This window comes from Staurois parvus, unplaced genomic scaffold (genome assembly GCF_062004578.1).
Source record: "Staurois parvus isolate SC_StPar_1 unplaced genomic scaffold, SC_StPar_1.0 ptg000133l, whole genome shotgun sequence".
In the NCBI taxonomy this organism is placed as follows: Eukaryota; Metazoa; Chordata; class Amphibia; order Anura; family Ranidae; genus Staurois; species Staurois parvus.
In genome coordinates this window covers 8,340,964-8,365,759 of record NW_028317929.1, presented here as the reverse complement: position 1 = coordinate 8,365,759, position 24,796 = coordinate 8,340,964, and the positions used below count along the sequence as shown (strand labels likewise).

Sequence of the window (24,796 nt, the reverse complement as noted above, 5' to 3'; positions counted from 1 at the left end):
TACTTAACTGACCAGATCAATATCCCAGGAGTTTAAATGACTTGATGCTATACTCCGATTAAAAAGTGTTCCTTTATGTAGCATATTAATTCAATGCTTCCATTTTTGATCCAGGCATGTTTTAGGTGCTACCCTGCTGCTTGAAACTTAGTGTTCTCACAATGCAAGATTTTGAGAAACAACAATCTATTGCACTGTTTGAATGTATGCAAAGTATCCCCAAAGGCACTTCTGTATCCCTGGATGGATGGATGGAGAGTCACACCAAAAACATCATCCCCTGGAAACCTCTGTTCCAGCTAAAGCTAGTCTTACATCTGTAGAATTTAGTTCCAACATTCAAATGAGAAAGTATAAAAATCACCCATCTGACCAATGGATGGTTCAAGCACCATTTCGATGTCTTGATTTTCGCAGACCGATCGTACTACTTCTGCATTAACTTTGACAAGTGCATGCACATAAGCAAACTCAACAATTAGAAATTTGTTCCTATTAGCCCCGACAAAAATTTTCCATCCTTGTCCTTTTAGGTTTTTACCACAGCAAAAAATAAATAAAGCAAAGTTCAGAAAAAGACATCTTTCAAATAAAAAAGTGTAAGACCAGTGTTAGTTCTACTAACACTCGAAGTGGACCTTTCATTGTATTGTAAAAAAGGGCTCTCAAGAGAACTGGGGGTTTGAGGGGCACTACTGGCATGTATGAGAGGATGGGAGCCAGAATGCACTGTAGAAGGTTAGGGGAACTGGAGCCACAGCTCAGTGATTGAGATATTGTCAGCTCTAAAAACTTAGATCCAGTATGTGAACGTATGTCTCAAGCTCCGTCCACCATTTTCCTAATAAAAAAAAAAGAGGGTGTGTCAGTTTACCACGGAACACAGGCATGCTCACAGCAGCACTGTTCCTGTGCTTCCATGTCTGTTTACAAACTGGGAGTGGCAGCTAGGTTAGAATGCTTTCATGAATGATTTTAACTTTACTATTGGACTGTGCTGCAGTTTGGGGCCTAATTCTGACACCACTGCTACTCCAAGCTTGTAAACAGTCAGGGCACGTGAGAGCAGAACAGGAAAAATGCTGCTGTAAGCATGCCTGTGTTTAGTGGTATACTGAAATGCCTCCTCCCATGCATTCAGAGAGACATTAATTGTGTTTGGAAAGAGCATGGAGGACTATACAAGTGCTGTCAACCATACGTTCATCCTCTTGAAACATTGTGGTTGGAAATAGGTAGGCGGAGCTTGGGGTACACTGTCACATACGGAATCAAAGCTTCTGCGACTCCTAGAAAGGTGAGACAAAGTGCTATATGCACATTTTACCCTGGGGGCTGGATCAAATAATATATACTGCGACTGTTCTTCGTTAACCACTTGACCTCCAAAAGGTTTTACCCCATTCATGACCATGGCCTTTTTTTTGCTATTCAGAACTGTGCTAATTTAACTGGCAATTGCTCGGTCATGCAACACTGTACCCAAACAAGTTTCTTTATAATTTCTTTCACACAAATAGAGCTTTCTTTTGGTGGTATTTAATTGCACTGGGGTTTATTTTTTGATATATAAACAATATAAAACATGTCTGTTATAAAATTTTGCAAACAAATCTTTCTTCATAAATGTAGGCCAAAATGTACTCTGCTACATTTCTTTGGTAAAAATAACTCAAGTCAGTGTAGATTATTTAGTCTGTGTGAGAGTTATAGAGCCTACAAAAACTATGGTATAAATATATTTGAAAATTGATCAGTCCTAATGTACTAGTAGTCTCATTTCTTGAGGGGCAAAATGCCAGGGCAGTACAAATACCCCCAAAATTACCACTTTTGGAAAGCAGACTGTTTAAGGTATTTAGTAAGAGGCATGGCAAGTTTTTTGTAATTCTTTGTCCCAACTTTTTGGAGGATGAAGAAATTAAATAAAATGTTTTTTTTTGTTTTTAAATACTGTTCACCTTATGGTTCATGCACACGGCTGTATGTGGCGGTATAGCATAAATTACTATTATACAGGATTTACATAGTGCCAAAAGTTGTGCAGAGATGTGTTCTAATATAATCGCCACCACGGAGCCCAAAGGTGCTGCATACAGCCACCTATAGAAGTCAAGGGCAGTACACAGCTATACAAATGTATAGGCAAATACCTGCATAACAAATATATGCAAATTAACAGAAATCTGCGTAAAGGGTTTTATACCCATACATACTGTATATGCATTTGCACAGGTAAACATACGTATAGCGATTGATTTATATAGGAAGCTGTACACAGAAACTGTGGGCTCCCCGTCAGGGGAATATGCTGGAATTCTCGATATATGGACAGATATGGCCATGTGCACGGACCCTTAAGGGTGGTATCCCTCCTACTGACCAGTAATATATAGGGCATTCTGACCGCCAATGCAAGGAGAATTGTCTAAATGACCAATGGAGGTGGATCCATCCCCCATTATTTTATTGCTAATTTTGTTGTATAAAGCAGCTTTGGATGTCAAATAAGCCAAGAACACCACATTGCTTATTTTATTTATTCCTTTAATCAACAACTTATTATGTTCCTGCCCCAGGATGGAGATAAAATAATTTTTTCTACAGAGGTCCCCTGTGACCTTTAAGTTATTTTAAGATTGCCTCTGTTTAAAAAGGCTGAGAAAGGTTGATCTAACTCCTCCTTTCTATAATCAATGAAAAAAAGTTTTGTCCAGGGCTTTACTTAAAATGCACATTCATAAAAATTTAAAGGGAATAGAAAATTAAAAACAACAGATAGTACTTGATCAAGCAAGATGTTTGTGTTCCTGAGACTCGAACAGTAACACCTCAAGGTTCACAATGCTTATACCATATCATTGTAAAATGTAAAAAAAAAATTGAATTTAATTGGACTTTATATGAACAAAAAGAGAAGTGCTATTAAGAACCATTTAGATCTTTCAGGTTTATACCATTGAATTAACGAACATTGTGGGGTTTATTTACTAAGATTGAGAGTGCAAAATTAGGTGCACTTCTGTACAGAAACCAATCAGCTTCCAGGTTTTATTGCTAAAGCTTAATTGAACAAGCTGAGGTTAGAAGCTGATTGGCTACCATGCACAGGTGCACCAGATTCAGAGTGAACCAGTTTTAGTAAATCTTCCCCCTATGTGTGTTGCTTCAAGGCAGCCAATTTATTTGAATAGGTTGCTAGAACAGACTAAGTATTGGACATGCACTATTTTTTTCCATAATAGAGTGCATTACTGTGTATTATGGTGCACTGTAACACGTGTTGTGTGAGTGTTACCTTAGTGCTGTATATCATTTTTTGCACAGTATTTTTTTTTGTGCTATGTAACAAGTAACCTTTGGTGAAGTTGTCCTTTAATAAACTCTGGGTACAAACAGCCTAATCCTATGCTTTCCTTTGTCTCCGTTCAAGCAATGTTTCTTCACCAAAGATGAAGTTGACCTTAAAGTGCTCTGTTTATGTTCTTGAATAACAGGCCTTTTTTACCTAATTTTGCATCACTCATCTTGGAATGTGTAACAGTCACACAGTACTCGTATGAGGTTCCTCTTGTAAAGACAAAATACAGAAACAGTGATAAAAGCATTGAGGAGAAACATGGCAGATTTTGCTTCCTGGACGGATCCTTATTGCATAGCTCTGTCCGTTTGTTCATGGATTCTTCAAGTGTATGTGAATTTGTGCTGCACTCTGAAGTCCTTACTGGCGAAATTGTAAATAGCAGTTGGGAAGTTAGAGGTGACAGAGCCAATAAAAACAGACAGATAACTTCACGAGTGCTTTGGCAATGAAAACATATGCAAGTCCTTAGAAAATACCATAGGAGAAAGTAGTCTGCATGATTTTCTGCCCCGTCATTTAATTCAAAAAGGTGCTAACCGACGCAGGTTAGGAAAAAGGGCAACCATATCTTTCCTGAAGAATCATCTCCATGATGGAAATACTCTGTGAAGAAAGCACAATATTAGAGTACATGTTCTTACATGCCATCAGTCACAGGCGTAGAATGCATTCTCTCCTAAATCCTTAAAGTAGATCAAAATCTAGCCACTAAAATCTCATAAGCTTTAATGCCCAAGTTTAACCAAAAATTAAAAAAAAAAAAGAACACAAAAAAACAGACAGCACAATCTTCCATCCACCAAATCCCCACCCCTGCCACCCTTTTATTCGGTGTGGTAGGGATTGTCCTTTTTGCCCTCCTTCTCCATTCATAGAAGCTGTACTTTAGCTTCTATGAATGAAAACTGATCTATGAATGGAGGCAGACCGTTCATTAATCTACCTGTCCTCCATTTATGGATCACTTTGCATTCATTTTAGTTATAACACAGCTTTTCTATGAATGGGGAGGGGATGAAAGGGTGGACATATTTGTCCTTTTAGATGAGTGCATATTACAGGCCCCCTGGCTCTATTAACCACCACTGCACCAAAAGATTACAGCAGTGAGGGTGGGGGAGGGGGGGCTTCGGGGTCAGATCGTGGAACATTTCAACTAAAGCAGCAGCCAGCAACAGAAGATACACATGGCATTGACTGTCAGTAATGTCCCTTATTTTCTTTTTTTTTTTTGCTAAAACTTAGGCTTTGACCAAATGACATAAAAGATTTTCAATCAATTCAATTAAATGATTGAAATGATGCCTGGTGATCATGGCATAAAAACATAAGATGCAGAAAAAGGATATAAAAAAGGTGAAAAATAAAAATGGCAACAGTTTGTTATAAAGTATTTAAAAAAATTAAATGTAGCCTGGTTAGAGTTTAGATCTACTTTACAGTCCATAAAAAAATGTGTAAACCAGTTTTACAATATTACATTTGTGTTGCCATGTTTATCTTTATGTGTATAGATTGCATTTCCATAATGGTTTATGTGAATACATTAAAAGAAGCCTATTATTACAGAAATATGATGGCTGCAATTGCTGAGCTCCCTCGGAACATGCTAATTACCTGGCCATTATGTTGACCCACTGGCTCCATAATCCAGAACATGTATGCAGATCAGTCAAGCATGAAATTTTTCAGTCAGAGGGTCAAAATTTGCAGAAGGAGAGATCAGCAATGAAAACATTATGTGATGTGTGTTTTCCTAAACACATGGTCATTGATGAATGAACTGGTAAATGACTCCATCCAGAGTTTTTGTAGTGCACAAACTGCCCTGTTTTCAGCTTGCACTACCAAAATGTTCCTAAATATATTTGGTGTAGGCCAGTGATTCTTATCCCTGCACTAGAATCTCCAGAAAACGGTATCCATATATCTAGGGTCTATATTCAAAGGAGATTCCATAGTCCCAATTTAGTTTAAAGCCCAAATCCAGCTTGGGTAAGTATGAAAAATTTTAAATTCCCAGTAGTTCATAAAAATAAAAAAGCAGCTCCAGCTGCTATTCTCACCTGACCGGAGGCACTATTCCCCACAAACTTACTTTTCTGGCTCCCAGCCAATGCTCCTTTTCTGGGTTAAATGATGCCAAGCACCATTTAACCCATTTCCTCTGAGCCCAGTGTATCAAAGCTCAGCCCACCCACCACTTTCAGCTGACAGGAGAATGCTGCAGAGAGCATCACTCTCTGCAATATTTAGAATCCACCCGCTGCCAAAGGAAGAAAAAGGCGAAGAAGATCTTGGAAAGCACCAAACTTATCCTAAGACACCAAAAATAAGTTAGATTACAGATACAAAAATACTGATTTTTTTTTCTAAAGCAGAGCTCTCTAGCCTGGAATTGGGCTTTAAGCCAATATAAAATGTACAATTGCATTGCTAAAAAAACAAAAAAAAAAAAACCAAACAAAAGTGTATTACTTTTTGCATAAAATTAATTTTGACTTACTTTTAAATTCCAAAGCTTGGAGTACAGCAAAGGACACAGGCTGGACACTGGCAAAGTTTTTGAGGACAAGCCCACTGGGCACCTCCCCTAAGACACTACCCCACACCTTGAATCCTTAGTTTTGTAGGAAGCAATGCAAAGTAACCTGGGAATAGAAGGTAGGGTAGCCTGTGGCCTGAATTGCACTCCAAGATATCAAATTTACAGGCAAGTCAAAAATTGGTTTATCTAAACAGTATAGTACAGAACAAAGGTTGGATATTCATAGGCCCCTGAGATGTCCCCAAACAATGAATGAAAAGGTTGTGCAACAGAACTGAATTGTGCCAACAGACCTAACGTGCTACTCGAAGAATGTAGAAACGTTGGCGCTAGAGAAGAATCTGGCATTTTGAGCCCTGGACAGTGATGGCTGTATTAAAGTAATTATTTGTCTGGCATAATTGCAGAAAAAGGTGCCTTTGGCAGGTAGGCTGCTTGTTGTGTGCCTGAGATAGAGTCAGAATTGGATGCAGAGAATGATGTTAAATCGTGTCCTGTAACAGTACAATGGAAGTATGCAAATGCTGTACAGCCCTTTGGCAAATTGTCTGGGCTTTTGCTCCTGCTCACTTTTACCTGGTTTCTATGATTGCTATGGGTGGGGGTATTCCCCTGTGGGGTACTCCGAGTACTGTGCAGAAATGGGGTATATGTGCCTGAGAAGGAAAACAGCAATGTGAATGGTAGCAGTTCTGTAAAAAAAAGTCCTTGTGGCAAAAGGGAGGGAAGTAGTACCCAAGTAACTTATGAAGAATTCTAGGTGGAAGTGTCAGTGAAGTGTGTGGCCTGTGGTGTGATACTAATAAAGACTGTGGTGCTATAGCAGCAGTTCAATAAACAGAGTGACCCGTCTTATCTCCATATCTCTAGTCCCTATAAAAGGACCTGGCTTCACCCATTAGGGTGGAATACCACTGAAGGGGACTTCAGGGTCTCCGTTTCACAGGATTGGACCATGGTCATGGACCTATATAGCACTCTGTGGCTATCTACACACATTGCACCAAGTACTGAGCTCAGGATCCATGCATGATCCAGTGCTTACAACATTACTGGCCATCCCCGTGGCCAGTACAGGGAAGGCTCCCAGGTTTATTCAAGGTTGCACCAAACCAGATGCACTAGCTCTGTTGTTGTAAGAAGACAGTGAATAGTTGATTGAAGAATTTGAAGTTAAATATTAAAGTAGTTAAGCGAAAAGTAATTTCTCCACAAGGAAGAGGTTTATCACTTTAAGACACTAGCAAAAAAAAAAAAAAATCAAGGGTGAATTGGGGTAGGATTATAGTGGAATGGCTAGGAGGAGTGTCTTCATAAGCTTTGCCAGCGTCCAATCACCTGAAGGTACCAGGCTATAATCCAGAATCTATGAATAACCAGCCTGTGTCCTGTACTGTTCAAATATGATAGTATTTTTGGCATACTAAAGTCAAAATATATTCGAAAACAGCACAAAATATGCTGTTCTAGAACATTCTGAAGGACACAGCTGCTAAGAAATAGAAAAGTTATAACTAGCAGAGAAAGCAATAGCAGAAACTTACTTAAGAAATCAAAGAATTGGATTATAATCAACATATAGTGTTCTAAAAAAAGAATTCACAACACGTTGATCTGAGCTGCAGGATATCATGTTTTAAGCATTTAATTGGCAATACTTGTGCCGTGATGCTTGTAAGTACAAGGATACAAGACCACTTTTTTACCTACCCATTAAGCTTCCCACGTTTGCAGATAAAGCTTGAAAGGCCTGCGTGATTGACAGCCATCACCATAACATTCATTTGCAGAGAGAATAATAGCCACTTAATATTCAACAGAAATACCTGAGAGTCCTTCATTTAGCATTTTTTTAGCATTATTACTACATTAGTATGTTATCTTATCAGAGATCGTTTAACTGGATCTAAATTCGTAAAAAGCAGCATTCATTTCTATTATTTATTACTAAATTTGATATAAAGGTCCTTTAAAGCTATTCTTCAAAACAACAATGGTACTCAGTTCTAGAAGCGATTTGGAGAAGATGTGGGCAAGATTGTAGTAACCAACTATATTCAAACTTTCACTCTGCGTATCATTTTACAAGTTTGAATCAAACTACAGTATTTGCTGTGAGTTGTCTGAAATAGCTCCCCCCCAGTGTCTCTTATGGAGTTTTATTTTACATAAATTTTACACGCTGCTCATTAAAGGCTCATTAGGCTCTCCCTTGAATTTCTGCCACCTCACTCCTTTAACCACTTGCTGTCCAGGACAATTTTGACATTTTTTCACATATATGTTAATTTTTCATGATATAATTTTCTAAAAGTGGAGGCCTTGCAGTTTTCACAAATTTTCAGGAAATACACTTAAATGCATTTTAGTGCGATCGAACACAATATCATACCCAATTTTTGGTAAAACATAAAAGATGATGTTGTGCAGAGTAATAGATACCAAACATGTCAATGTTTAAAATCTTGCACGCCTGTGAAATGGCAATAAACTACAGTACCTAAAAATCTTCATAGGAAACACATTAAAAGCCTTTACAGGGTACCAGTGTAAAAAACAGGAGCTCTGGTTCTAAAATTATTGCTCTCACTCTTATGTTCCTGGCGATACCTCACGGGTGATGCAATTGTTACTATATATGTGTGCTTTTGCATTTGCAATTGAGCATGGAAGGCAGTGGCAGGGGGATGTTGGCGATTTTCCATCAGGCTTTTCAATCAAAGAAAGTCAGGCAGTAGATGGCAGCAGGGCCACTCACAGAGCAAATTTTGGCCGGTTCATCAGGAACTGGCTGAAATTCAGTGTATAGCCAGCTTTAGACTGTCAGACAGAAGCCCTTATTTTTACTATTTTACTATTTTCTCCTTACGACAATACCTTGTTTGGTGCACAAAACAGCAGTGAGAACAGTCCACCGTGAGTACAGGCAATGTGTGGGTGTATTGTCTGTGTGCTGACCATTTGAGCAAGAGATTAGTGTCCGCATAATTCCAGTGCCCATGATCGCAAGTCAGTTTCTTTAAAATTTTACACTATACGTTCTCTAAAGTTTTTTTTCTTTTACGTTAATTCAATTAATAAACCATTTCTTACACTGATGTACTGCACATATTAAGCATAAAAAAAGTCTTTGTCTCTAAGCTATAATGCTTCAAACAGATAGCTTTTCAATAGCTCATGTTATACTTTTTTTTTATTATTGAGTGTCTTTGATTCCTCTCATTTAAGCAGTGTTTTCATCTTCCATTCTTTTACACAACATGCATTTTATTATTGCCGTTCCCTCAATTAAGGGAAAAGGATGAGAACATAATGTGGTAGTGAAAATCCACTCATGTGAACTAAGGCCATCAATGGCAGCGCTTACAGCACAATAGAGGCTTCTGGCAGTAGCTTATCAGCAGGAAAACTGTAGCAATTGAGGCAGGATTTCTAACATGTTCATTTGCTATATCCCACTAAAGACAGCCAGCAGGAAGGCAAAGTGGCAACCTACATATGTAAGATCGTTGCTCGACCATGCCACTATCAGCCAATTGATCATAATCTCATGTATTTGGATACCCTGGAGTGGAAGGCCATTATTGTTTCATGTTTCCGATGTAAGTTATAAAGCTATAGTAACATTTTCTGAAATTTGTATATATAGTATGTATTTATTTATAGGTTTATTACACTACCTTTTTGATTCCTTGTTTTAAAAATGTGTGCGCAAAGGTTTCCAGAACACGATTGAGTAATCCCGCTCCAGTGATTGTTATGGTCCCTCTTTGAATAAATTCTGTCCTACAGTGAAAAGAAATACACGATTTACATGCTTTGCAGTTTTTACCTTAAACGCCAAAAGTTAGTAAAAAAGGGAAGAGTAAGCCAGGCAGAAGAATACTGTAAAAAGCTCCATATTTCCAGTGTATAGGATGGATTACATCACATTTTGGTAAGCACAAATCAAAACTAGGTCATACACATTTTGCTAAAAATATTCTTGAGTCTAATTATTATAACACACCTCAGACTGATGAAAATAAAGGAAATTTTCAAAGGGTAGTTTCATTTAAAAAAAAACCAGCACAAAAAAAAAAGGGAACAATAAATAAAATGTCCAGAAGTGCATTGGTACTTGAGGGAGAGGCATTTTTTTTTTCTGGCTGAATTGCACTGTGATTTGTTTTTGGTAGACATCTGTAAAAAAAAAAAAAGCCAAGTAAAGCCCTCTTTCACTCCCTCTGCTACAGATGAAGGACTTTGTATCCATGAACACGTTGACTGTGTTGCTTATAACTTGTTTGATAGTCTCTATGTAGAAATTCCACTCATTGATACTTAACACTTGACTAATAGAAGAAGCGGGCTTGGTTTACTCTTTTTTCCTGACTAGCTCCTTCCCATGGATCGCTGTCTTGCATTATGAGCTGGGACTCTCCTACTGCAGGTAGTGCTAATGCATTAACAGTGTTCAACTAATTAGAACTACTAGAGAGTGGTAAAGTGGCAAGTCTGCCAGAAAAGACAGCAGAATGAGGCGACTAGTCTTCACAACAGGATACAGCAGCAACTGCCTAAATCTAAGCTTGCTGCTACACTACTGAATGCTATTGTATGAACCAGAAGTTCCGCTTTATGGTATGTCATTTGTCACAACAAGATTACTACTAATAAGCCATTTGCACGCATATTGAATTAGGTCTCGTATTAAGTGCTTATTCTTTAGATATAAACCACTTCTGGAAATAAATATAACTGCCATTGATGACCTCTTTCCAAAAAAGTAAGTTTCGTGGCCATCATTTGGACCTTCTTCCTTCAAAACACCAACCTGGAAAAAAAAGAGGTACATCAGGAAATCAAAACTGTTCTGCAGACTTGGTCTGGGTCAGTGCCCCAGTTTTGAAGTCAGAAGGTCAGCAAAACTGCAGAAGGGATAGGTTTGTAATGTAATTCTCCAGGTTTTTTTCCTTACACTTACAGATCAATACGATCAGCATTTTTTTTTTTTATTTGGATTTGATGGATGCCAAAATTGTTAAGCCAGCCATAGATGGTTCAAATCTTGGCCAGTTCAGCAGGAACCAGCTGAGATTAGAGCTATGTATGGCCAGGCTGAATGTACCCAAGTTGATCAATCAACTTGGGTAGAACCAGCTTGCTGGATTTTACATGTGATTATTTACACAATGGCTTGGCGGGAGGGATTCCCCTGTCAACATGGACTGTGACCTGTGGTTGCAGGAAAGAAAGTTTTCACCAGCTATGGCCTTCCTTAGTGTCTTTTTCATCACTCCTGTACAATGGTGTAATTTATGAACTCAAAGAATTGTCACAATAATATAAAAATAGCTTTAAATATTCAGTTTTCCAGCAAGTCTTTAGACCCCAGTGTACGATAGCAAATTCATCAACACAAGTTATCTATCTTTCACTGAGAGCTGTCTAAATGGAAATTTACTGGACATATTGATCTAATATTGATCTCTGTAGTATAACCCAACCTGTAGCCCTGTTCCATGAGTCATGGAGAGAAGTCTATTAATGAGATTCATCTGCTGAATTATTGACTAGTTAGGTACAGAAGATCTATCTTAATTGTTTTCCAGATGGGAGTTTAATTAAAGTGCGTATGATATAAAAGACAGACTCTTCTGACAATAGATGAATTGGCCTTCCAAAATCTGAAGTCAAATTATGGACACTAATTGAGATCTCCCCTCCCTGAATGAAATAATGATCTTGGGATCTAGAACAATGACTGCTTAGAATCACCACAGCGGACAGTGAAATATTGACAGCCAGCTTAGGTAGTACCAAAGTTGGAAAATTACATTTTAATCTCAGTGTACTTATGGGAAAACCCCTGGTGACACATACATAACTGATAACACAAACAAGCTTACTGTATTTATCACACTGCCAACTGTATAGTGTTTAAGGCAATTGGATGCCCTCTGGCATTGATGACAAATATTTTTTCTCCTTGGCCGTGCTGAGGCAGGGTACAAGATGACAGCCACTGTCCCATCAGCCCTGAAGTTACCACCTGTAAAGGATACCAAAAGTAGGCATCTAGCAGCAGGACTAACCAGATCTGTGTAGCTACACTTAGAAAACTGAAATTAGACTGTGTATGATTAAAAGTTGAACTTATGCTTTAATACACACAGACCCAACAGACCATGAGCAAAGCAAAAGTTAAAAATAAACATGATAGAGAAGTAAAACCAAACCAACAACCTAACTATATACATACACTATATACAAATAAAGAGGTTGACAAACAGGGCATGAGCAGAACTGGGAACAAGGGAAGCAGAGATGGGGGAACAGGATACAAGATACAAGATATAGAACAGGTGCATGCAGGAATTAGGATAAGGATGATTTAGCAGGCGGTTATCTGGCTAGCAGGCAAATCACTGAAGCCCAGATAAGAACAACTAAGGAAGAGATATTCTATCTTCCCAGTAGGGTTGCCACATCATCCCTGTAAAACTGAACACATTATTTACACAGGTTCTGTGGCTGATTAAACGATAAGTTCAACTTTTGGAACATGTTACATGTTCCACCCATTTTCAGGCAGGAACATGTAACATATTCCCGATCCTGCAGCCACCACCCGATCCCCCCCCATGACAGCAATATGGAGAGAAGTTCCCCATACTAGCTGTCACTTTTCAAAGACAGTGTGGCCATGCAGGGATCCGCCACACGGCCAAATCATTCATTCACAGTGTCCTGTGAATGAATGGACTACAAGTCCCAACAGCCTTAGCAGCTGTCGGCTTGTAGTTCTCAATGAACAGCCACAGCACTGTGAGTGCTGTGCATCGAGTTTTCTTGGCAATAGTATCAGCCTGACTGTATGGGATGTACGAGCAAGCAGATACACTGACAATCTGCAGGAGACCTGCATGGAATCAGCTATCTGCTTTACAGGCTCCTACTACAAAAAAATAATAAATGCACATTTTTTCACCTGCAAAAAAAAAAAAATGTGCATTTAATATTTTTTGTAGAAAGGTGAACTTATCCTTTAAGGTGGTAATTAAACTCACTTAGTGCCTTATCTGCATTAAATTAGCCTCAGAACCTGTGTAATTAATGTGTTTTGTTTTAAGGGGAAGAGGTGACAACCCTACTTCCTAGCAGCCAGTATGAGGTGGACCCTAAATACTGAGATCAGCTGGCTGCTGGGAGACTCCCACTGGTGGCCACTGCAACTGTGCCCTTTAGCTCTGGGAGCAACAGTGCCAACAGCAGTTCTGACATCACCTTTTGGTCCACAGAATACTGAACGGTATAGAGAGGGGGAGGGAACAAATACCATGGATAAACTAGTGCGATTTAGTAATAAGCATGGTAAAATAGAGGCAGAATTTGATTAACATTATCGTAACCAAAAATTATCCTTTCATTTAGACACTAGCTTCTGCACAATGTAGTGATGTAATGACTCAGGGGGGCCAAATACAAATGCACGCCACATTTCTCATATATTTGTAAAAAAATTTGAAAAACATTTATCATTTTCTTTCCACTTCACAATTATGTGCCACTTTATGTTGGTCTATCACATAAAATACATTTACGTTTTTGGTTGTAACATGACAAAATATGGAAAATTTGAAGGGGTGTGAATACTTTTTCAAGGCACTGTACATACATACAATATGCAACTGCTACACAAGCAGAACACCCCCAGAAATGTAATTTCCTGCTCAAATTAAATTGATTCACTGAGATACACGTCAAATTTTAGGCATCTTCTGCAACAAAAAAGTGTAATTTTGGTGAGATATTCCCAAATGGTAATTACTTCTATTGTGATGCAGGCCCTGCATTTTTCTAATTAGAACACTGCAAGTGCATCAGACGATTAACAACGAAAAAGAGGGAATAGGGGGCATGTTTCTAGCCTCTGGAAACTGAAGGTTTTTAAAAGAATTCAGAAATAGTGGCAGAGATATCAGCTTTCGTTAGACAGCTCACATGGTGTGTGCCTTAGAGGGAGATAGAGTTAGAAGAAGGTTGCTATGTCATAAGATATTGCTCCAAGACAAGAGAACAGCTATCAACCTGAGGGGTATTTTGAGTTTGCTGTGCTCCCCCAATGTGGGATGTGCTGTGCATGTTTTTCTTGAAAAAGAACGGTAGAAATTCAGCCCTGCTAGCAGAGACCAAAGTTGTCAATCCTATGTATATAAGGATGGATAACCTGTCTAACCATGCTGCTTAGAAACAACGGGACAGACCGGCTATACGCACTTTGCACTCCCCTAGGGAGTTAAAAAGTGTGTATTGATAGATCTTCTGTATAGATTACAACTTATGGCTTTAGATTTTTATTTTAGCAGTTTTTCAATCTAGAGCTCTACCTTCTGACTGGATAGAAGTCTATATAATAATTTATAAGAAACATTTCAAATGTAAATGTATTTATCTTTTTTTTTTTACATTTTAACATTCCATTTTTTAATTTTTTTTTTTTTTTTTATATAATAATGAATATATGTAGAAAGCTAAAATACCTTCAATAACACATCCCAATTCTACAGCTGGTGATAGAAACATTTCTTATCCTAGACCTATCATGCATTGATAGAGTACTATGGCTTGTGCTCATCTCAGCACTTTACATGTTACTGCAGTGCGTGTGTTGTAAGAAATGTATGCTATATTCTCTGTACCAAAGAGAAAGATTAGCACCCACATGTACAGAGATTAGCTATATTTAAAAATCTACATGGATAAATAAATCTGGCCAGTTTGCTGGGAGCCAAGGTTGAACAGCAGGTGGCAACGTGCTTCACCAATACAACTGTTCCTCTCCAACAAACTAGTAAAGTAGTTCAAAGGACTATTTATTCCTATCCTGAAGAGTCCAACAAGGGCACATTGCCTCAAAGGCAATACTACTCTCTTTCACGTTCCCGACAGACACAGGGAGTGGCGAATCTCACCCCATAAGCTTTAAAAGGAAGATCCTTTGTTGGATCCTATTGCAGTGACTGGAGGCCACCCAGGAGGCAAGGAATATGTGCGTTGAGGGTCTGCTCCAATGGCAAGTTCATTAATGCGACAGACAGAACATATGATCGGGTGAATCTGGGTGATTTTCTATTTTTGCTTTTATCTAAAAACTTTTTAGAGCAATAATGTGCAATTCCAATCCTTTTTGCCACTTAGCCTAAAGCTCTGCATGTCCTGATATCTTCCCAACTGTCACAGCTTAAAGATAAATATGGGAGGGAGGGAGCTCCAAAGGGGTGACAACCTCCAATAATGGGTGGATTTACTGGTACCACATTCTTTTCATTTGGTACACTTTAGAAAAACCCTTTGAAATAGGAACAACATAGGATTTTAATGGTACCACACTGTGTATAAAAATGTAAAAAATATTTTATTGGTAAACAATCACATATAAAATATTTCACATTTTAAAAAGACCCCAAAGTAGGGTCATGGAAAAAATGTGTTTTAGCATACTATAGATACACACATTGATAGCATTGGGTAGAGTATATAAACAGGGATATTGAATTAAAATGATGGAGGTCCGATCAGTAAAAATTTCTTCCAGAAGAGGTCTGAATCTCATGATCCTTCACATCACACCCCCCTTATATCACAATAGTGCTCTAACATCAGTGTCCTCCATACCCCATATCACAAACCCCCCTTTACGTCACATATCCCCCCCACAGCCATGTCCTTTACCCCGTCCTCTACCCTTCACACCCCTCCCCCTTCATAGCCATGTCCTCTAGCTCCCTTCACACTCCCCCCCCCCAGTCATGTCCTCTATCCCCCTTTTATCCCCCCCCCAGGAATGTCCTCCTTCACACACCCCCACCTCCCACACCCATGTCCTCCACCCCCTTTCACATTCCCCTCCCTCTACAGCCATGTCCTCTACCCCCCTTCACAACCCCCCCCCCCCGACACAGAAAGCAAACAGTTAAAAGTTGCAAAGACTTACAAAAACAGTTCTTGACAGCGGGCGGAAGCACAGCACTGAAGGGGGGCTGCCGGAATCAACTTTTCAGATTAGCAAGCAGGTGATTGGTTTCTAAGCGGTCTGATTAGCCAATCACCTGTTAACTAAATGAAAGAAGAGGAGAAATCCTCCATAGTGCAATACTGATTTATTCCAATGTGTATCAATGTAAAAATGCCAAGTTTACACTCCCTTTTCATTAGTTTAACACAGGCATTTACACCACAGATTATTGGTGCATTTTACATGAAACAAGGTGTACCAATATGGCGTCTGCCGGAATTACGTCACCGCGCATCTACGCGTTGCGTCATGCTCCACACGTGACTTCTTCAGGATCAGGAGGATTTATCTTCTTTCATGAGCTACATCTACATGTGAGTAAGTTGGCTGTATTGAGGTCACCTACCTACCTACCCAGGGGAAGGGATACTTTTTATGCTGTCTGTGGCGCCAGTGAGGGAAGAGTCTTTGGAGGTTGGATAGCAAGGAGGTCTTACCCGTGAAGGATCCATGTGTAATCCAAAAGGCGTATTGGCCCATTGGGTCATATGATGGAGGTGAGGGGGTATTTTAGCCATTGAAGGATCTGTTTGGTGGTCACATACACCGCACCATTTGCATGACAAGGAATAGCAAAGCACCTTATCTGCAAATTTTTTTGCACTTCATTGGACATTTATTTATGATTGTTTTTTCACTATTCTTATGATTCACGCGTGAATATTTTGTGTTTTTTATTTCAAGCACTTGTCACTTTGATACATGATTATCCCACATTTGGGATTCACCGTTTATACACTTGATGTATGATTATTATCCCGTTGTTGTGGGATTGGGTAGTTTGTTATTTTATCTCACCGTATATTGGGTCCGGTTGTAGGACCAAGTTGATTGTTTCACAATATACACCATATGGCACTATATTTTAGATCCCTGAAGGACCTCAGCACTACTATGTTTTATAATTTATTGATTTGTATATATGTTGTTTTAGCGCTGCACCATATTTTTAACTCCAGTAACGAAGTCAAAGTCAATGTGTCATACCAACCACAGAAGAGCAAAAATCATAAGATACCAGCTTCTATCTTAACACCACCCCTCAAGATTTTTCACCTTCACCCCCCCTTGAGATTTGGGTATTTGAAAGCAGGGGGAATTGAGCATAATTTGCATAATATATAAGATGACACAAGGAAGTGGGCACCACACGTGTCTTTTTAATTGACGTGGTGTTCAATTAAAATATACAAACAAATGATGATTTAAAGAAAAAAAAACCCCAAGGAATTTATTTTAAAATGAGACCAAATCAAAATCACAGAATTAAGATCAAGAACAGATTACTGCCTTACTCCATTTTTGGGTAGAGACTGTAGAGTAAGTAGAGACTGTGCAGTTGGTTTGGCCTCTACTGTACTTTCAAGAGACATTCCTACTGCATCCCAAGTGTCCGGTTTCAGGCCAGTGACATGACTAGTTGGTAATACACAGGTCCTCTGTTTCCAGTTCTACCACATGTGGATGTTTCTGGCATAGAAACCGAGGTTCTTGTGGATGGCTGGGTATCTGCAAATGGGAACTATTCCTGCTGCAATGTCCTTCAAAGAAAATATGGCAGCGCACAATGGGAAGGGAAGGGGGAGAAAATAAAGAGCAAAGCAAATAGAACAATTTTATGTTTTAATGCTTTATTAAAAATACAGAGATCTAGGGTTTAATTAGTTCAAGGAATAAGGTTTTTACAGAAGACTATCATAAGACACTAATTTGCAAAACCCAGCAGAAAAAAAAAAAAAAAAAAAAAAGAGAGAAATAACAGTCCAAAAACCGCAGCCTCCCTATTCTTTTAGGCTGCACATGTGCATCTTGTATTCTCTGTCACAGTCACTGAGCTCATCACAGGCAAGAAAAGTGAGTACACATTAGGAATGAACAGGACAGCACTCCATCCCATGGCACTTGGGGGAACTGGTCCCAACGGCTACTTACTCTGTCCCTACAACTCCACAGACCCATGGCAGGCCAAAACACACTTTGTTTTCCACTTAACTTACCTTTTCTGCATCTACTTCCTGGTTTCCCTGAAGGCACTAGTAACAAGGCACTGGCCCCACAGTTCCCCCTGGGAAAACATCACTGGTGCCTTCAGGGAGATCTTGTACCTAATCTTTGAGATCTCACAGTATTCTCATACTGCACATGCATGATATGAAGTATGTGACATCATGCAATTCACTTCACGCATGTGCTGTATGGCAATAACACATCTGTTTACTACTGTATATGAGATTTTGGGTTTAATAATAATAATAATAATAATAAAAAAAAAAAAAAAAAACACAACACACACACACAACAAATGACAGGGGGCTTACAATGGCCAGCTTTTGTTCATTTATGTAATACCTTTCTCCAAAAAAGGAAAACAACTGTTTCTGTAACAGTTTCAAAAGAGTTATCAGGAGTTCAACTTTAAACAACCAACACATTTGTAAATTGGTTGGTAAGCTGCAATTTAATGAAATTTTAATTTTTCAGTTTAATACAACTTTAGGACACAACCTGCTACACTACACCAGTAGAAAATTGCGGTTTCTAAATTCTTAAACTGGCCACACCTTTTTTCATGCAGTATGACCAATTTTTTTTCTATAAAATTCCATGTATTCAAACCTATGTTTTTTGATAGTTACACATCTGTCCCTGTGAGTTATTTAAAAAAGATAATGTCGTATTTTTGTTACTGATATGGGGATACGTGTATTATGGAATTTTGATTAATACTTTTTTGTGCACGTGACAGGTCCCCTAAATTTTTCTGTAGATAAATTGGAAAGTAGTTTGGGATTCTAGAAGGTAAAGGAGGGGGTACAGTGTGAGGTTAAAAAGAACGGGAGAAAGGGGGCATCCTTGCCTGGTGCCTCGGGACATTGATATTGGAGAAGAAAGTTATTGATAATAAGCTTGGTGCAGGGGTTATGATAAATATATTGTATGAAAGAAAAGCCATGTCCAAAAGCCTTTTTAACCATTAGCCGCCCGGCCTATAGCCGTTTGGCGGCGGCAAAAATGTATTACCTTTCCGGGTGCACGCCATTTGGCGTCCTCCCGCACATGCTTAGTTCGCGCGGTTGCAGAGCCGCGCAATCTGTCACTGGCCGTGTATCTCGGACACGGCCGATGACAGATCTGAGTACGGACCCCGTTGCCGATGTCATGTGACCTGCTGTGACCAATCACAGCAGGTCACATGATAGTTGTATACAATGGATGGCTTTATTCATGCCATCCATTGTATACTAGTGCCTAGCTGTGAATGATCACAGCAGGTCACATGCACATGTGATTAGCTGTGGCCAAATCACAGCTAAGCACAAAAAAAAACAAAAAAACCTGAATGAATCGATGTCATTCAGGTAAATGCTTGCTTATAGCAAAGTAATTGCCATAAGCAAATTGTGTAAAAAAAAAAAAAAAAATACTGATCACTTCCCCAAAGTAGTACAATGTTACTATGGTAACATTGTAATACTTTGGTCATAGTAAAATATGAAAAAAAATCTTAAAAAAAAAAAAATGTAATAAGAAATTAAAAATAATAAAAAAAAAATATATATATATTTTTTTTTTCATACTGTCACCAGTCAGTGTCCCTGTTCACCGCCATGCCAGTTATATGATGACGCTGTACTGCACTGGTGACAGTATGTAAAAAAAAAAAAAAAATAGTGAAAATAATTTTTTTAATTTTTTAATTTTCCGAAAAATGACAAAAAAAATACAACTTCAAAAAACTCGCCATTCCTCTTATGAAGTACGTTGGACTGTCTACTCTGCAAAAAGGGGTCATTTGGGGGATATCTGTACTATTCTGACATTCTTAGACCTCAAGAAATTAGATTGGCTGTCAGTACTTCAGGACTGATCAATATTCAGATCTATACCATAGTTTGTGAACTCTATAACTTTCCTACAAACTAAAAAATACATCCTAATTTAGGTTATTTTCACCAAAGACATGTAGCAGAATACATTTTGGCCTAAATTTATGAAGAACAATTATTTGTAAATTTTTAGAACAGAAACAAAGAAAAACGTGTTTTTTTTTCAAAATTGTTGGTCTTTTTTTGTTAATTTAGCAAAAAATAAAAACCCCAGCGGTGATTAAATACCACCAAAAGAAAGCTCTAGTTGTGTGAAGAAAATGATAAAATTTTAGTTTGGGTACAATGTTGTATGACCGCGCAATTGTCATTCAAAATGTGAGAGCTGAAACGTGAAAAAATGGCCTGGGCAGGAAGGTGTAAAATTGCCCGGTATTGAAATGGTTAAAGGATGTAATTCAGGAGTAAACAGTCAATTTTGTCAAAAGCCTTCTCGGCATCAAGGCTCAAGAGTAACAAGGGAGGGAGAAAAGAGAGATATTGTTTAGCCTGTACTGTAGCTGCAATTAGTTATGATGCCTATAATAGAATGTTTATTGCGAAGGAAGCCCAACTGGTGAGGGGTAAACAATGTGGGGATGTGGGTTTGGATATGATCTGCCATGATTTTAGCTAATAATTTATAATCCATATTGAGTAATATGGGTCGGTAAGAATCCACTAATTCAGGCCCCCCCCCCCCGTTTTAAATTTAAGGTTGTGTATACCTCATTAAACTCTGGATAGGGGGTATTATGGTCAAGGATTGAATTATAAAGATCCATGAGTACTGAAGATATTTTTGCAGATAGGAGCTTGTAAAAATAAGCCGGATAACCATCTGATCCAGGGTTTTTTTGGTTCATTGAGCATTTGATGGCCGGTTGTATTTTCAAAGCCATGATTGGGGATTTAAGTTGCTCATGTTGATCAGAGGTAAGTTTATGTAATCTAGCTTGGTCTATCAGCTGTTGGAGTAGGAGTGGTTTGAGCGGTGTAAAGATGGGTGTAGTATTCAAACGCATTGACTTCATGCAGGTGTTGCTACTTTGGAGGTTGGGATCTATTAATTTAAGAAAATGGTGTGTAGGGCTGTGTGGTCTGGTACATTTTGCAAGGAGAGGGCCGATTTTATTGCCCCATCTGTAAAATGTTTTTTGTGTAAAAGGAGCTTTTGTTTTGTGTGAGAAGTTACAAGGCATTTAACAGAACTACTGCTTCCTGACATTTTTTCTTTGAGTCAAGTGAGTTCTCGGATAGGTGTTGTCTATAAGTTAGAAGAGCATTGTTTTGAATATGGGAATATTGTTGAGCAGCTTCTTTTTTCTTGGCAGTTTTGCAAGATATGACCTGAACCCTGAGAACTGCTTTTGCCACCCCTCTTAGTGGTCTATGATATGGCAACAGTTTCTGCTATCCAACTGTCTCTCAGTTTGTTACTGTGACATAATTTTCAGTGGGTTTCCTGTAGGAGGGTTATGCAAGGTTTTAAGTGTTTTAAATTGTACATAAGCTTCTTCCTCTTGATTTGTGTGTTTAGACCTGCCACATTACAAGATACATGTCAGGGACCCCAGTGTTGGCCGCGATCACGCACGATTTTGCGCATGCGCGGTGTGCCCGGCCGCACTAGCGTGCGAGCATTGGGACCAGGGCACCCACGATTGCAGCGGCGATCGCGAGCCTGGCACAAATCAGAGCGCCCTATTTAAAACAGGTCAGGTCTGACTCTCATTGCCGTATGGTCTTACCGGTGTCCTGAGTTCCTATATTGAAGATTGTCTTGTTGCCGACCCTGCCTGACCCCGATTTGCTGTCTGTCTCCTGTCCTGATCCGTGGCTTGTCTGACCATTCTGCTGCTTAACCCTGCATGTTCTGATCTCCTGGTAACGACCCTGGCTTGTGACCTGTTTATCCTTCTGCCTACTGATTTTGTACTACGCTGCCTCCACCATTACCGATCCGGCCTGCCCAACGCTGCTCTTGTTACCTCCTCACATCAGACTCTCACCTGCTATACACCTCCAGTGGTGCTTCTACCGCAGCTGGGTGAACCCAGGGGCCGCGACCTGGTCTCGGCCTGCTCCAAGTCCATTCCCACCATCAGGGGCCCTGGTGAACAAGCAGGTTGGGACTTAGATTCCGCGCCTTGGGGGACTCTGGTCTGTGGAACGCTAGAGGCTACTACTGGTAGGAACCTAACAATACAACTTTGAGGTAAAAAATGTTATAGGGGAGGAATAGGATTATTAATGTTCCTATTATCATTAAAAGTAGATGGGCAGGAGGAGAGAAAGCAAGGTACAAAAACAATACTTGGGTGGTTGGGTTGGCTGACTCAGGAAGCCGTCGTCCCTGATATGGTAAGCAAACACCATTCATAAAACCCAGGTTCATAAAAAAATAGAAATAAAATATTGGAACTTTGTAATGATGTGGTTATAACTATACCAGCAGTTAAAGCATTCTCTATTTTGTCAGGAATAAGGTTCACCTGCTGCTCAGCTTTCTGAGCAGAGGGGTCATTACATTGAGCAAGTAACATAACGTTGCATAGTGAACAGAAAAACAACAGCAATAACATTGCATAAAGACAAGCATGGATAACTTTAGGGAAGTTGACTTCTTTCCAAAGGCCAAGATTCACCATTTTTTTAAGAAACAGAACAAGTCGTGAAGTAAAATGTTGTACATGCTGTAGAGGAAAGTTATTGCACTTCAGGTAATTGGAAGTGTGGCATCCAGTTGTAGGTGAAGAGGAGCCGATTTTGGATCCTTAAAAGAATTTTGATATGCCATTCCAAATGACACGCAATTTAGCTGGATATAGAAGAGCAAAATGGATGTTTTCAGAAAGTCGCTTGCAGATTGGGATGAAGTCTTTGCGTTTTTGGATGACAAAGGCTAAAAAGTCTTGAAATATGGGAATACGATTCCCATCAATTCAGAGTTCCTTAAGCTTCCTGTAGGCAGAGGGGATGGCTTATTTTATCTGAGAAGTGGACATATTTAACAAGTCTATTGTTAGGCCCCTGCTTTTCTAGACTCAGGCAATATGCCCTTTCTATATCGTGAGTTGGAGAGGTAACAAGATTTAAAGAAGTCATTAGGTCAACCGTGAGATAATGTAGTAGGTCTGTCCCATTGTAGGACTCAGGGATGCCAATAAAGTGCAAGTTGGACCTTTTGGTTTCTGTTTTCGAGATCCTCCAGTTTCTCTCCCATAGAGAGAATGAGTAGTGATTGAGCTTCAAGTTTATTTTGTGAAACAAGGAGAGGAGTTGGTCTTCCAAGTCACTCACACATTGTTCAAGTTCTTGGATTCTGTTAGTATTGGAAATGATAGTTTCCAATGCTGTTGCAATCGATTTTGTAGAAATGCTAATTTTTTTATTGATATAAGGCAGGAGTAATTTAGACACCTCATCCACCACAGTTTTTTTTTTTCTCGAGACAATGCAACCTTCTCTTTCAACAGTCATCAAGGAGATCTACGCGAGACTCGGAAATGAGTGAAGAGAAATAGAAAATTCAGTGGCATCTTCTTGAGTTGGACTCCTTTGTTTTGGTTTAGCAGCAGCGTTTTTGCTGTGGTTGGAATGTTCTTGCCAAGATATTTATCCATTGCTCTGTTTTGAAGCGAAAGTGGGGTGTTGAGAGGGCTCATGTCCACTGTGAGTAGAAAGAACAGGTGTTCTCAGGTGGTATGTTAATGTTCACGAGTGGTGGTGAGAAGTAGTGACTCATATAGGGGGACACAAACTTCCCGGAAAGTTTGCAGGCTAATATGTACGTGGTGGTGCGAGGAAGGAAAACAGGTGAAAATTAAGTAGGAATGTTTCTTTATGATGCTGGTGTTTAAGACTGTGGAGGTAGTAGCAGATAGCTGAAAGGCTAGAAGTTATCTTCTACTCCCTGAGGGCCAACTCATAGCTCAGCTGAAAGGGCAATGAGCTATAGTGACAAAATGGGAGTTCTATTCAAACTAATCTTAGGTACCCCAATTAGCTCTCTCTCTGTAGGGATGTTAAGAAGGCAGTAATTGAGCAGTTGCAGACAAGGCTCTGTGTTAGGGAGTGAACAAGCTTGATGAAAACTGTAGTATAAAAACTTATGATACAGCAGTCCTGGACTGTGCAGGGAGAAAGCACTATAGAGGGTGCACTAAGGTAGATCAGCAGGCAGTAACCCCAGTTTATGTGGAGACAGGGCTTGATGCAGGCTATGATGAAAAGGAAACTGCAGGGGTGTTCAGAGAAACAACTTAACCACTTCCCGACCGGCCGTTGTATATAAACGGCCGGACGGTGGCACTGCAGGGTCGGGTGGCCGTCTATAAACGGCCTCCCCGCACCCTGCTTGTGCGCGCTCCCTTGGAGCGCGCAGCACCGCGATCCGGTGCCCGCTGTGTCCTCCGGACACAGTGAAACACCGATCGTCGGACGGGACCTCTGTACGAGGTCCCGATCATGTGATCACCGATTGGCGAATCAGTGATCACATGCAAAGTAGTAAGCAAGATGTCACTTGTTACATCATTGCTTACTATGTGTGAAATCTGTGAATGATCACAGAGGTCACATAGTACAAGGCTATTCACAAAAGCCTTGTACCATGTGACAAGCTGTGACCAATCACAAGTCACTCTGTATTTCTCAATGAGTGCAGGAATGCACACAGAGAGAAAGAGAAATGATTGCTTTTACATCCTATATGGGTGTAAAAAAAAAAAAAAAAAATCTTTATCACCCCCCACAAGTAGTACAGTGTCACCATGGTGACACTGTACTGCTAGGGTGACCGTATGTAAAAAAAAAAAATAAAAATAAAAAATATAAAAAAATAAAATAAAAATGTAAAAAAAATGTTTAAAAATTATAATTTTTGCTTATAAACTAATTTGTTTGTTTTTTTTTACTAAAAAAATAACGGAATAAATTTTGGCTAAGATTTATGA

The 24,796-nt window shown here is 39.3% G+C and overlaps 1 protein-coding gene across 1 annotated transcript in view; it reads right to left on the bottom strand.

The window, feature by feature from the left end:
- Positions 1-2,530: 2,530 nt before the first annotated feature.
- PRELID2 (PRELI domain containing 2) overlaps positions 2,531-24,796 on the bottom strand; it is a 145,331-nt gene continuing 123,065 nt past the window's right edge. The window contains exons 5-6 of the mRNA XM_089673021.1: positions 9,593-9,698; positions 2,531-3,967 (exon numbers count right to left, since the gene is read on the bottom strand). Of these exons, the coding sequence (XP_089529147.1) occupies positions 3,911-3,967; positions 9,593-9,698 (163 nt within the window). The 3' untranslated portion in view covers positions 2,531-3,910. The remainder of the gene's footprint in view (positions 3,968-9,592; positions 9,699-24,796) is intronic.